This window comes from Channa argus, chromosome 1 (genome assembly GCF_033026475.1).
Source record: "Channa argus isolate prfri chromosome 1, Channa argus male v1.0, whole genome shotgun sequence".
Classification (NCBI taxonomy): Eukaryota; Metazoa; Chordata; class Actinopteri; order Anabantiformes; family Channidae; genus Channa; species Channa argus.
The window spans coordinates 50813681-50829209 of record NC_090197.1 but is presented as its reverse complement, the minus strand read 5'-3'; the positions used below and the strand labels follow the sequence as shown (position 1 = coordinate 50829209).

Here is a 15529-nt window from a genome sequence, read left to right as displayed (position 1 = left end):
GAAATGCAGTTTTCAGTCCTGCATATAATCCAAAATTTGTACCTCAGTTGGCAAAGCAACTCTCCACAGACCACAGGGTCAGTGGTTTGAGTCCCAGTCCATCCTGGCTATGTGTCAGATTGTCTTTGGGCAACATCTCCAAGTTGCTCCTGGGGTTAGGTGAGCAGCTTGCATGGCAGCCGCTGCCATTGGTGTGTGAATGAGAAGCAACATAGTAAAGTGCTATATAAGCAGATCATTTAATATTAAAAACACAAACAAAACCCCAGAAATCATCACTGTGTGTGACCTCGTTCACTACCATATCACGTAGTAGATGGCAACCAAAACCAAAATGGGACTTGAGATGTGAGATTGGTTTTGAGATAATAGAGTTGGATTTCATATCTTGCACATCATGCTTTGAAACCATTAGGGTGCAGCTGCAGACAATTTGAATTTGAAATGATTTTATCACATAATGAGCATTCTGTCTGTTTGCAGAATTCTGATTATGAAACATTGTTATGCAATATTTAAAATAAGCACAGGACAGTGCAGTTCGGAGTACTAGTGTGCTCACATTTAGAACACAGTAAGTCTTGTGTGTCTCTTCAGGGTTAGACAAGGTGAATTGAGCTAAGACTAGAAAGGACTGTTAAAAGCAATAGCTTTTTACATTAACAGATTCAAATAACCTATTTGATTTGCGTTTTGTTTTAATGATTTATGCTTGGAATCCAACAAAATAAGTGAAATTAACCAGATGTGAGTGACTACAGAAACATTAATGTCCTGATATAAAATAATATTCTTCTTGGGACAGGTTGTATTAAATTTAAAGCGTGGTTTGTAAGAAAATAGTTGATTTGCAAAATGCAATTATTTGTTTTCATTTCACACATTTGTCTGTCCTAAAGATGACATGAAAGTAGCCAAACTGTCGCCTCCTTTTGCTCAGTACACGTAAGAGCATTGAACAAAAGAACAAAGCTGTCGATTAGGCAAGACATGAGAACATTTTCTGTTGTGTAGAACTGTCACTGATACACATTATTTCAAACAGAATTGCTTATCATCCACATATGGTGTCAGTAAATAAGGCCTACTACAGGCTAGACAACTCAAAGAGTCCTGCTTCGAAGCATGAGTGTAAGTGGCCTGATAAGTTTTATTTATGCAACACCACACAAGAAGTAGTCCAGCTATGCATAAAGCATATGTTCTACAATCAGCTGACAAAGGAAAACAACAGAAAGATCTCTCTTTTCAAAAATGTTATACCAACTGATTATTTCAATGCAACTTTATGTAGTGATGATATAATCATCTTAACACACTTTATATATTAAAGCAAAGACTATACAGCTTAAAAAAAAACTGGTTGGCAATGCCAGTAACTGCACATTGGAAAGTCACAGCTCCGAAAGCCAGGAATACCATCAGAAAGGTAAAAAAAAAAAAAAAAAAAGGGGGGGGGGGACTTAAGAGGGGCCTGGTGGGTCAATGGTAGAGCAACTGTCCCATGGACCACAGGGTCAGTGGTTTGAGTCCCAGTCCATCCTGGCTATGTTTCAAAGTGTCCTTGTGCTATATAAGCAGATCATTTACCATTTATGTGCATGGATGTGTTCACTACCATATTACATAGTAGATGGCAGCCAAAACAAAAATGGGACTTGAGATTTTTTTTTTAGATACAGTAATTGAGTTGGATTTCATATCTTGTACATCATGCTGTAAAATCATTGGGGTGCAGCTGCAGACAATTTGCATTTTAAAAGATTTTATGACATGATGAGCATTCTGTCTGTTTGCAGAATTTTGATTATGAAACATTGTTATGCAATATTTAAGATAAGCAGTTTGGAGTACTATGTGCGCTCACATTTAGTAACTATATACAGTGCATTCCGAAAGTTTTCAGAGCCCCTTCCCTTTTTTTAATTTTGGTATGTTGCAGCCTGAAGGGGGTCAGTCGGTGGGTCAGTGGTAGAGCATTGGGTTGGGATGCACAACCACCAAGGGCCACGTTGATGCTGGTCCCTATACCGGATAAAAATGGGCGGGTTGTGGCAGAAAGGGCATCTGGCGTATAGACTCATGCCAAATCAACATAAAATCAACAAGCCAAAAGCCATTAATATTTGATATGTTGCAGCCTGATACCATAATCATTCAAATCCTTTCTTTTTTTCTCATTACTCTACACTCAGTACCCCATAATGACCAAATGAAAACAAAATTTAGCAAATGTATAAGATAAAACCGGAATATCAGTATTCAATATAATATTCAGAACCTTTACAACAACACTTGAAATTTTGATTTGCAAAGAAGAGTGGCAGAAAATGTCCCAATCCAGGTGTACAAAGCCTGTCACGTCCTATCCAGAAAGTCTGTGGTTGTGATTGTTGCCAAAGGTGCTTCGACAAAGTAATAAGTAAAGGGTCTGAATACTTAAGTACGTGTGCTATTTTTGGTTTTGTCTTTTTAATAAATGTACTGACATTTCTAAAAATCTGATTTCAATTTGTCATTAGGGAGTACTGAGCGTAGATTTAAGAGAAAAACATATTTTAAACAACTGTAGTATAAGGCTGCGACAAAGTGAAAAAGTGAAGGGGGTCTGAATAAGCATATTTCAGAGATTTGTATGCCCAAATATAATAACTAGGAAAATGGTTTAGAGAATTTAGACATTCATGCCTTGGTGTCTTTTAAACATCCTTGAAATTTGAATAAACATGGAGCATGTCATAAAACGTGCATTAAACATCAATTATACTATGGTCATAGTTTGTTGCTGCATATTGTATCCAAATATCATCCTCCTCAACTCATTTGAATATGGTGCTGAGATCTCACTGACCAATTCAGGTTGGCCGGCATTTGTAGCATGTGTCTTCTAAACAGAGTGAAGGCAAATCTATCTAAATATGGACAATATAGACAATGGTGTATTAAGCCTCCTTCAGAAGGAGGACAATTTGATTTTCATGAGGCACTTTGTGTGTAATGAGCTAATGATGCAGGAGGCGAATGAGGCTTCAGTCCGTGTTGAATATAAAAACATGAAACTGTTTTTCTTTTTTTTAATTTGTGCATTGCCCTGATCCCTGTTTAATCTGTGAGTAGGGGAGTCACTCTCAGATTAATCTGCTCCATGTAAGAGTATTACATCAGATTCACATCACTGTACTGCTACAATACATAAACATGTTATAGAAGAATGATGACATAACACCTGTAATGATCCAGTTTCTCTTATTTTACAGTGTACAATATGTGCACATTCCATTTCCAGAAATGTTGTCAGATTGCGAAAATGTAAATAAAAAGAGAAAAAAATGATTCCAATTCATTTGAATCTTATGTTTGATTTGCAAGTGCAAAGGAAACAGACCTCAGAAATGCTGGGAAAAGTAAAGTAATGCTAAAAAAAAACACCTCACAACAGGTCATTCAGAACGATTGGGTGTAAAATGAGCCTCCCTAATATATCCAACTGTTTGTCTCTGCATCCACAAATGTAAGTTAAAATTCTACTTTGAGACTGAGACAAACTGGATAACTGCCCAGTGGTGTGATGAGTTATGGATATACGGACGCTGCACTCTCAATGTTAAAGTGGAGTAAGACCGTCTGACTTGTTATACATGTGCACAGTTTAAACCCCAGAATCTCTGATAGGGGTGCAGGAGTAAAGGCACCATGAATGTTAAACAGTGTCTGAGAGATATAAAGATGATGCAACACAGTGGTCCACATCCCCTATTTTAGGTCTGTTGCTGGCATCTAATTCAAAATAAGTCAATATTTTTCACTTTGGGGGGTTATTTGGCCTCTGTGCACAACCACAATGAAGTTGACAGGAAACACACAAGATGCGAGCAAACTCAACACTTTCAGCTTTAATTCGAGGAGGCTGACAAAATTGTGGCATTAACTATTCAGGAATTACAGCTATTTTCATACACACAGGTCGGCGTATCATTGTCAATACAGTCAACACACGGCTTTATGAATATAAAAAATAGGCTTCCCAACAAGGTGCAAACCACCGGTATTAAAGGTATTAAAGGCGATATTTATGTTTGGAATCATATTAATTTGTACCATTAAGTATGAGCACCCAAAAACATAGGCTGTAATTCCTGAACGGGTTATGCATCACTTTTGTCAAACCCTGTAAATCAAAGCTGAAGGTCTTGACGTGCACACGTGTGTGAAATCATACTACATTCTGCTTTGTTCTAGTCATCAGTCATGATCATTTTTCTAGATGTAAATGTGATTTGGTCCCTATAGCAACATGTAACACAATAATGAGTCCTCACACCAGTCTTGTGAACAGCGGCATGGAGAAATGTGAGCCTGTACTGACAGTATGTGCCCTAGAGGAGCGATTTGACTTCACAGTGAACGCCGCAGTACAAGTTTTCGTTGTTGCTTATCCTTTCCATACTTGTATTTCTTTAACCGTGCCCTTGGGTTACACTCTTTAAACCAATCAGAAAGATGGTGCCCCTGCTTTCCCCCCATGAGAAATAAACTGGATATTTGACAAATCGCCCTTTGGTTGAAAACACCAGACCTGTCAGCTGGGAGACGGCTCGAATGTAGGTCAACAATGTCCTTCTCATGTTTAAGCTCCTGGGCTGGCTCATGACCTGTTTTTATAATATGGACCACGTTTTTATTCGGTCATAAAGATCTCGACTCTAACTATAGAACTGTGAAAGGCGGATTCTTTGTTTCAAGTTATTCTGTATTTAGAAAGTTGTTGTCATTAAGGACATAAGTCCTGCTGCATCAACTAACTGCGAACTGGCAACACTCACGCTGACATTATCCTGTGAGATCATTTCATAATGTTGGGAATTCACTTTGCATTAGTTGTGAAGCTGACCATGCCCAGACCTGAAAGTCCTACTGCTCCCTCCTCTGTACTTCTCTGTGTTGTGCCTTTGGAGTCATAGCTGGGTTTCATTGATTTTATTGACTACACCCCAGGTCTGTTAATTCCTGACTCCACTTTCATCTTGCCTTTTTTTTTTTCAGTACATAAAAGTTTGAAGAATCTATTTAATAGCGAGTCATAGATAAATACAATTCCAAAGAGTTCTCCTCCTGTTTTTGTTAGTTTTTTTTCATCATACGCAATTTAATTTGACTTTTTTGAAAAAAAATTGAAAAAGACTTTAATGTCAATGTGAAAAGATATCTCTACAAAGTAATCTAAACTAAGTAGAAAAAAAAACAAAATGATTGCATAAGTATTCACCCCTGGACAGTAACTCACCTAAATCATCACTGGTGCAGCCGCCTAGTTTCCAAAGTAACACGAGTAGTTCAGTGGAGATTCTGTCTGAGTTCAGTGAATGTGTTTAAAGGATTCTAGTATGAAAGAAACAAATTGATGGTGAATTGGTATCCGGGCCAAAATCTACACCATGAAAAATAATACTCCAATCACTTCTGTGAAAGGATTACAAGAACATTTCATGAAATATATCTTCATTCATCCATTATCTGTAGCTGCTTATCCTGTGTAGGGTCGCAGGGGCTGGAATAGAGGGGCCGGGTACACTCTGCACATGTCTTCAGTCTATGTTAGGGTCACATAGAGACATACCCAGACAGTCAACAATTCACACTCACATTCACACCTATGGGTTAGAGTCATCAGTCTTTGGACTGTATGAGGAAACGAGAGTATCTGGAGGAAACTCATGCAAGCACGTAAAGAACATGCAAACTCCACACATAAAGGCTGCAGCCGGCCAGGGGTGCGAACACGCAAACCTCTAGCTTTGAGGTGGCAGCGCTAAGCCGTTCACCACCGTGCTGCCCCTCATCATTAAGATATAAAACAAAAACTACACAGATATAGCTCTGTCCATTGCAGGCCTTCCACAAAAACCTACTGCCTATACAAGAATTGGACCAGTAAGGACAAGACACCTGACTCTTCTAAAGGATTTGCAAGTTTCCACAGCGGAGATAAGAGACACTGTGGACATAACTGTCGTCATAATAACTCTCAGTTTGCCGGACAGTGTGTGGGAGACTAATAAACTGGAATGAGGCTGTATGTCTGATGAGACCATCACCAACGCTTTGGCCATCAGAGTAGCCACTATCATCCCACTGATTAATCCAGCCTCATAATGGATGTAGGTGGCGTTGTCTTAACACCACCTAAGGTAAAATACTTTTCTATGATGCTGTATTTAGAATAGAAAACTTCTTACTGGACATAAAGGAAAATCCTTGAAAAATACAGAGGAATATAGACAAGAAAAAAGTTCCTCTCAGTGGATTTAACAAATGTTTCACTTGTCGGCATCTAACCTCTGACTGCACGTCTTCACTGGCAGGAACACAATTACTGTAGTTTCCCTTCGAAGACTCGTGCTTATTGGAGGCCTCCACGCCGTTGTGGGCTGACCACAGGCACCAACACGAACCACAACACACACAAGTTACTTCCAAGGCCAACCTACGTAAATGATTGCGTCACGATTGTTACAGGCACCTTTTGAGTTTACCAGTGCTCCATCTTGCTATTGTGCTTGTTTTAGCATGCGCTGCTTAACAGATGGTTGAGTGGGCGGCTGGGTTCTTCACATAAAGCATTTTAGTAACCACAGGAAAGAACGGCACAGTGCTTTTCAGTTGAACTGTATCCAATAAATTTTGAATTGTGTGTGAGGTTCTTCACAGCATGGCACAGTGATGAATATAAGATAAGATAACATCAGGCAGAGGGCTACAATTGTCTGCGTGGCTTCATAAATCTTGGTCCACCTCCTGGTTTGGCTACTGATTTGATATCCATAAGGTTTGGGGGGGGGGGGGGGGGGGGGGCAGTGAATCATGAATAGCATGAGGACTTTTGTTCTAGTCACTAGGTTTATCAGTCTTCTTCCTCTTCCGCAGGAAGCTCTGCAGAGTAGAACCCCAGAGAGGAAATGCTATTTTAGTAGGTCTAATACAATATGACATGTAGAAATCAGGAGTGCACTGGAGGTTTCCTTAAGGAAGCTGTTTCCTTCAGGCTTGACCACATTGTTTTCTGATAGGAACTGACCTCTTTGGCTGTCTATACGTCCAGTACTTCAGAAACGGGCTGAATACTGTAAATGCTCGAGGCTCCCAAGCTCCCACTCCATTGAGAGCAGTTGTCACCCGAGATGCATTTTTTTTTTTTTTTTACCGTTTTGGGGGCGATGACAGGAAATGAGGGGAAACTACCTGCAATAAAGATTAGATTAGACTAAACTTTATTGTCGTTACACATCAACCTCTTTGAATGACATACACAGCTAGTTCCAATAACATTTCACAAACTGGCTGCAGTTACTGTTGGGTCTAAGAGCCTTTTAGAAAAAACCCAGTGAGACGCACTTGCTCTTCTGCTCTTGCACTCACAGTGTGTGTGCTGTGTTTTGTGTCTGGCCCAGTTAAACCTGCTTCTCGTGGCTTATTTGACGAAACGTAAATGTTAAACTGCATTAAACATCATGACGGTGCTTTGTCTTTATTTCGAGGAGTTCTTGAAGAGAATAAATGTTTGGACGACAACATAGAAACAATAAATAGGTCGATAGGCAAAAAGACAGGCCGGCAGAAATGAAAAGAAAATGGCCTGAGAAAATCAACAGCAATATTTATTAATCGAGTACATTTACCCAAGTACTGTGTTCATCACTACTGATTTCAGCTTGGAGTTTGGTTGCTGGAGAAACATCCCAGTTGGTCTCATTCGCCCATGATTTTGTGATAAAACTCTTAAGCCACAAATTTTCCAACTCATTTTAAGCAACAGATGGACACGCTCAAAGACAAATGGACAACCATCTCAGTTAAACAGACTCATATTTTATTTAAAACAATCATAATTGTAGTGCACAGCACTGACTGAAATCCTCTTTGTTCAGAAGAGCAACACGTTTTTCTGCAAATAAATTGTGACTTTTTTAAGGAGCGTCTTCCCTCCCAGTTTTACAAATGAGTCACCAAAACTCAGAAAATTAAATTATTCAAGGAACAGAACACCTACACAAACTGTGCTCTCTTATCTCAGCCACAAACCGAGATGAATCCCTTCTTGTTACTGCCTTTCTAACTTAGTCATAAAGGCTACAGACAAGGTATTACAAAGTATACATTCAATACTTCAGAGGTACTTTGGCTCAATTAAATATAAGGCTTTTAGTCTGTGGCTAAATAATCCTGTAACACTAGTGGGTACAGTGGTAGAAACTCTACTCACGTCACAACATCATTCATACTTGATATCTCAAACATCTTGAAAAAGAAAAATTCTCATGCAGGCTCTCCGTAGAAAACTATGAGTATGCCGATTGCACATTACGTACACCTTATGTTTTAAAGTGCTGCACCAATCTCATCAAGACTCTTCAAATTAAAAACAACGTTTTCCTTCAGCTTACTGTGATTTGTTCAGGACAAACAGATTACTAATCGCTTTTTCTCTTCCTCCTCCAAAATGCCTAGATCCTGTAAACCCATCATCTGTCATAACATGGAGCAGCACAGGTGTAGTTCATGCTGACTTTGTAAGCCCTGTTAGAGACACTCGACTTCGGATCCAGTGAGGCGGTGATGGCCTGAGTGTTGCTGTGCTGTGGACCATTAGGAGCCTGGAGACTGGTAGTGGAGTGGCTGAGGTAGGAGGCAGGCCTGTGATTAGGGCCCAGGCCTGGCTGCAGAGGCTGTTGAGGGTACTGCATGCTGGGCCGGTGCAGGTACGGGGCCACAGGTGCTGTCTGGCCTGAAGTGTGGTACACTGTCTGAGCCTGCTGCTGCTGCTGCTGCTGCTGGCTGGGCTGCTGGCACTTCTGCTTGTTGGCTTCTTTGACATCACTGTCATGTGCACTGGGAACATAGAGTTGCACTGTAGATTAGTGAAAATATTCGAAGCACTGATGCGTGTGTCTCGTGTGTAGATGTGAAATGCATAGGCTACTGTCTGCTTGTACTGCATTGTCATCTGAGTTACAGACAGATACACACATGAGTAGTTTCTCAGCACATGGGACTAGGTTCTCCCATGTGTAGCCCGTGAAGCGCTGCAGACGGGGCGGCCATGTCGGGGACAGGTGGAGAATGAGGCGGGAGGCGGCCACGCATGCGGCCGCCACCAGGGAAGGGGCAAAACACAAAAACACATGATCTGAGGAAAGAAGGGACAAGACAGAGAAATACACAGCAACTTCAATGGCTACAATTTAACTTTTGTGTAATGCATTTTTTAGGACCTAAAACCTCATATAAAATTGGCTTCAACTACAAAACTGTGCTAAAAACTGTTTAGTATCTGCATTTTGGCTTTGTATTTAATTTGTGGGTGGCAGAAGCTGCTATCGCACTTCTTACTTCACTGCATCACGAACTACGGCAAAACAGCTGTATTCAGTGAGGGTTAGCTTCTTAAATAGCCACAGTTAGCTTCCAGTTATCTAGCCGTAAAAGAAAAAGGCTCATTTTAGTTATTTTGTTCCGTAGTCACCATAAATAAATGATTCTGTAGCTAAGCCCATTGATAAGGGGGATTAACACCTAGCTACCTATAACCCTGCTAACAGCTAACTAGCTTAGCAGAGCAGCTATAGCTAGCTGCCATTCCCACTTTAGACTCTTCAGTTTCATAACATTATTCGTAGTAAGGATAACTTTTTATCGCATTGGAATAATCTATTATATTTATTACATCAAGTACAATACCAGGAAGTGAACAGAAAGACAACAACAAAATTATATTTACTTGCGATATGGACTATAAACTATAGCTGATTTGATTAAAATGTATAGTTAGAGTGGAAAATAACCCTAACACAACACGTTTTAATAGTAAATACTTTCACTCCCACATTTTGAGTAAACTACAAAAAAACAACAACAACAACAACAACAGTATTTTCTGGCATGATATGCTGTTTGCTGAATAGCTTCTATAAACACTCACTTTCATCACACTCATCAATCTGCAACAGTTCTTCTTTCACTTCTAATTAAGCAGAACTGAACTCAACTGTCGAATCCCGACCTTGCAGCTGTTCCGATTGCATGCGGAGAATGTTATCTCTTACCCTGCAAGGAAACCTCCAGGAAATAATCAGCATACTTGGCCATGTATAGTCTGGTCTTCTCCAGGCAGGTCATAGGCCAGCCATCATGGAGGTCACCTTCATGGACGGCTATAGAGAGGTAGTATTCTATGAAATGAGCAGCTGTAGGGAGGTACAGGTTCCACTGGAAGGTTTCCAGCAGCAGCAGCTCCATGTGTAGTAAACCCTGCTTAGTCAGGACCAGGTTCATGGAGCTCATGCACCCAAGGCTGTTCAGGGTGTCCAGCTTTGGCACGCGGTCCTCCCTTTCCTCAAATTTACCTGCAGGGCGGGGGGGGGGGGAGAGAATTTAGACCCACCGGTGCAGAGACTGAGCAGTCAAGACCCTTGACTGTGAGGTCGGGCTCCACACTTACTGGCCAAAAGAAGACAAGACAGTGAGATCATGTGAAGCTGCTGCACTGTGACATCATAGCGGTCCATGAAGAGGTCCAGTAGGTAGACGGCCAGGTGTCTGGCTGCAGGACACAGCCTGAAGTGGTTGCTGATGATGGCTATGAGGTCTGCAAAATATCGCCTCAAGTTGAGCTGAGGGGACTGGCCTTTATACGAAGGCAACTTGAGCTCCTGTTAGACAACAAATGATGCCAAAAAAATGTTTATTGTGGGATAATCCAGAAACAGAGGCTGTTTAGTTTTAACCTGCACAGTTCTTACCGGTAAAGGCTCTAGACATAATCCTTCAAAAAAAAAAACAAGAATTAAACTTGACTAATCTTTTGTAACCATTTTAAAATCAGGCATCAGCCCGATGGGATAGGAGTTAGTCTCACATACAAAGACACAGAGCTAAATCAACTAACACAGATTCAGAAGAGAATATATGAGATAACAAGGAGTATAAATCCCAGGCAAGATTTTATCCCTACCACTGCAGCATGATATATGATTTAAAAAAAGAACAACAACTTGGTTTTTATAATTTGTTTAATTTAACTCCTTTGGAAGCCAACATAAAGGTTTTTTGTGTCCCACTCACTTTGTGTCGTAGCGCCTGGTATATATCTGCAGCCAGTTGTCCTTTCCACCATTGGTCTTCTAGCTCCATTTAAAGCAGTGCTTTGGAAACCTCTTTAAGTCAAAACGTGCAAAGCAGTTCATCAACAATTACGTTGTCGTTAAGGAGATTCTGGACATATAATAGATGAATAAAAATATGCACCATGACACTTTTAACGTTTCCTTCCACACATACACCTCACTGATCACGTTTGCAGAGCGGAGGTGCGCACCAGTGTTCGCTGTATCTTCCTAAACTTGGAAACCTTTAATCGCAAATTTTAACGGGACAAAAGTGGAGACTCACCCAATGAGCACTTGTGGTGAACGTTGCAGCCACTTTCACTTTAGCAAACTTTAATTTAAACTAGCCGAACATGTCTTCTTCAAGCTCATTGTTGCAGTCAGCGGGGCTTCTGGGCTCGGACAGCACGAGTTTAGCAAACATTACTGCTGCATTCAGGTGCTATTGGAAACACCGGTTTCAAGTAGGGAGGTCGGGAGCAACCACATAAATATAGCAGAGAAATCCGCAGAGGTGTGTTTAGCAGGTGGTTAGCATGGAATAAATGGTAAAACAATCTTGGTTTCACCTTTGTGCTACAACACTACGTTAATTATTACATAAAATTACATTATCTATCATAAAATAGACTGTTTTTGTCTTGTATAGTGTAGTCAAAAACAAGCAATTAAATTCATTATTAAGATTTGGAAAAGGACATGAATAAACATTATAATAGTAAGTCATTTTTAACCAGTCCGGACATCTACTGTATCCCAGAGGCAAATTTGGTGATTGGGTCAAACATTTCCGATTAGCATTTGAAATTGTCATTCCATTGCTGGGACGGGTGGTGACCAAAGAAGAAGAAGAAGAAGAACTTTGCAGCCAATCAAAAGTACATACAGTCACTGGCAACAGCCAATCCCTGTATAGCTACCAGGAAGATATCAATAAACAAAAAATATGTACTGATTATAATGAAAGCTTATTATTTATCACATAATCCAGAGGAAAACAATGTTCTGTTAATATTGAAGTCATCGATGTCTGGAGTTTTATCAGAAACTAAAATAATAATTATAAGAAGCAGATTACTAAGGATAGATAGTAATATTTTGTGTCGAGAAATGTATTCCCATGCACCTTTCCAGAAAATAAGTCATGCATGTTGATGTTGATCAAATCATCATTTTGGAAGCCATTCAACCAGTGCAATTCTGATGTTTAGTCTAGATATTTATTGTGGAGGAAATTTAAATGCAGTCCAGAGTCTGTGTGGCTGAGACGTAAGAGGATTGATCACGCTAATCGCTCTGTGGCTGTTACAGTGGTGGCTAGTCTTTTCCTCAATGGACTTGAGCTGTCTCGACCAGGAAACAAGTGGCTTTCTGGGTGGAGAGAGCGGGTGGCCATCCTTTCAGTGCTTTTGTTCTTCCCGGTGTCATGCAGCTCCTCCGTGGTGGGCAGATGACAGCCATTGGCCTGCTAAGCCATGTGAACCATTCGCTACAGTTTTCTCTCACAGCATAGGGACAGAAATACCAAAGGAGTTGATGTAAGCGGTTCAGTTATTGATATTACAATGAAGCAGTGCAAAGATTTCTCACTATCTTTTCAGAATGAGGTCGGGTGACACCTAACATCTCGAATGACTCATCTGGTTTCTAAAGATTTTCCAAGGTACATCAGATGTTTCTCAGCAACAGAAATGCTTATCACACCTTATCTAACGTTTTGTGTTTTGGGGAGCAGGGAGCTCACTTCTATGGTGTTTTCCGCACAAAGGTTATCCCGCCAGACTAGAGACATATGCATATTATTTCATAACATACTTGGATGCGATGAACACCAATGGTCTCACTGAGTGTAAATGCTTTTGTCTCATCGGATTGGAACTTTCTCCAGCAGAAAAGCTTTGTGTTAAATTTTTTAACAGCTCTCACCATTAATTCACCGAGCTCTCTTTCAGACTGCAACATTGCTTTGTCTTAAAAGAGTATTTTTCAGATGGCTGGTCCACATATTTTACCAGTTTACCTTAATGTTTTAATGATGCAAACTTTAAAGGAGTCCTAGCTGGATTAATCTGTTTTCAGAAAATGTTGTTACCTTCAGTGAAGTTGTCAACTTTTTGAACAAATTGAACCTGGTTTCCTTTCTTTGCATAGTACTGAGACTATTTTAGACAAGGTCAACATCCTTTGTTTGCTGCTGATGTAGCCCTGTACTCAATTTTGATTCTCCATGCTCTCATCTTCCACAACATCTTAATAATAGGTCAAATGGAAAATTCAAACCTCTCATCAACCCTGTCCTCTCTTAGCTTTTCCTACATTGTCTTGTATCTTATTTGAGGAATTTCTTTTTTACTTTTCAGGCAACCTTCTACACTGGCCCATACCTGGGTTTCTCTTTATACGTTCTGTTTGTGTGTGTGTGTGCTTGGTTATGCACATGCATTTTTTCATGCAACCTTTTATTTGAAAACCAGTTTCTGCAATTATTTTTCTAATGGACATAAAATAATTTCAGTGCTGCACCTAAGTACCATCATACTCACCTTTGTTTTCTCTTCTTTTTTATGGCTGCTATGGCTTCAATACAGACTTTCATTGCTTAATAGATTATGCATAACTACATTTCCCAGTAAAGCCTGGCACTGCTGATATGTCATTTATTATGTCCTGTTTTAGTCTTCTGCTTTGTAATTTTGCATTTCAAGATTCAAGTTTCCAACAACTTTATTGATCCCATAGGGAAATCGTGTTGCATTGTTGATCTCCAAGTGAAAAGTAGAAAAGAAAGGAAAAAACTTTCACCAAACTGAGACAATAAACAAGTACAAGTACAAACTACTGATTAATAAATAAGAAAAAATCCCAGCTAGAGGAGTAAACATAAATGAAAGTCCACCACCACTTCTTTAGGTGGCAGGTGGAAGGAGTTGGACCTGAAGTCAGAGTACACAGGGTAAAGAGAAAGGGAGATAGAACTTCCCCTTGGAGAGCACCTGTGCTGCAGGTCACAGTTTCAGACCAACAGTTCTGCAGACTGACATTCTGGGGTCGGTCTCTGAGGTAGGCTCAGGTTGAAGATGTGCTGAAGAATGCCACATATCTGTGGGGCACAGGCTTTTTGAATCACACTAAATCAGAAATTAATACACTTACATGTTCTGGCCCCAGCCTTAGCAGCCTTAACACTTTCTTGTCTATTGTTCTTTACGGTGATGTGAATAATGTTGTGCAATCCTGCTTTGTCCAGCGGATCTATTTTTTCGTTTTTATTTTAAATCGAGATCAGGTCATTCCTTTTATTTACAGATCTAGAAATATCTATGTTTTTTTTTTTATCTCATCCAAACTGGACCACTGCAGTCTGGATGAGATGAATTTGATATCAGCAGACAGAACATTCAGAGACTACAGCTGAAAAAACAAACCTACTGATAGAGCTGATCTCAGTTGTGATTGGGTGAAAAGCAGGGCACATTATATAGGTTATTAGTGTTTTCTAATCCAGTTTTTAATATTTATCTTTTCACAAATCTAAATTAAAGACTACAATTAAATATCACTAAAAGGTCAGTGGTGTAAATTAATCTATAGCCTCTTATCTAGATGGAGTAAAGTCTGTCATATTTATGGGCCTAGTGGGCTACGTTGATGGCCATTGTTGAACTGTGGGGGGAGTAGCCCCTCACTGTTTGGTAATGTAATTTGCGAAGTGCTGGGCAGATCCAAAGAGCATCCTGCTTCTCCCCGGAACAGCAGATGTAATCTTGTCTATTATCTAATCAAGATAATGGGTTTGACATTACATATTGTATCTGCCAGGGAAATCAAACAAACAAACAAACAAACAAACAAACATGGCACATAAACAAGCACCGCCCCCTGAACTGAGCAAAAAAAGAAAAAAAAGAAAACAGGGGTCAAATTTCACAAGTCTTTGTTATATTTGTTGTTCCTTTGTGAGCTAGTTGCAGTAAACACATGATCTTGTTGATGTTCTCTGTTCATTGATTCATAAAATCATCATTCATTCGTACATTTAATATCGCTGTAAGTCAATTCATGTAGGCCCACTGTTTTTGCACACACCTTACAAGTTCAATCACACGATGCCATCAAAGTCTTTGCGTGTTTTTAAGCCTACGTTTACATACTGCTGCAGCATGTTTTAATAGCCAAACACCTTGTGTCATTTAAAGTTAACTTTTTATAATTAATGCGTGGAGGGGGGGGGGGTCTCACTGCAGTCTGCGGTTTTTCTGTTCGTATATTTTACATAACAGATTAAAAAAAAAAGAAAAAAAGACATCATATTTCAGGCCAGCATTCTGCACAGAATCCAGATCTGAGGTCAATTTTTTAACGTCGAA

At 39.9% G+C, this 15529-nt stretch overlaps 1 protein-coding gene across 2 annotated transcripts; it reads right to left on the bottom strand.

The window, feature by feature from the left end:
- Window positions 1–7850: 7850 nt before the first annotated feature.
- On the bottom strand, window positions 7851–11810 carry ccnj (cyclin J). 2 transcript variants are annotated; one of them, XM_067474324.1, is made up of 6 exons: window positions 11446–11807; window positions 11119–11210; window positions 10496–10706; window positions 10101–10400; window positions 9025–9184; window positions 7851–8886 (listed from the first exon to the last, which is right to left on the bottom strand). In XM_067474324.1, the coding sequence occupies exons 2-6, from the start codon at window positions 11185–11187 to the stop codon at window positions 8520–8522; spliced, it is 1107 nt and encodes a 368-aa protein (XP_067330425.1). In that variant the 5' UTR covers window positions 11188–11210; window positions 11446–11807; the 3' UTR covers window positions 7851–8519. The 2 variants fall into 2 exon arrangements, with proteins under 2 accessions (XP_067330425.1, XP_067330435.1); XM_067474334.1 differs by lacking the exon at window positions 9025–9184 and having other exon boundaries at window positions 11446–11810.
- Between the last annotated feature and the right edge of the window lie 3719 nt (window positions 11811–15529).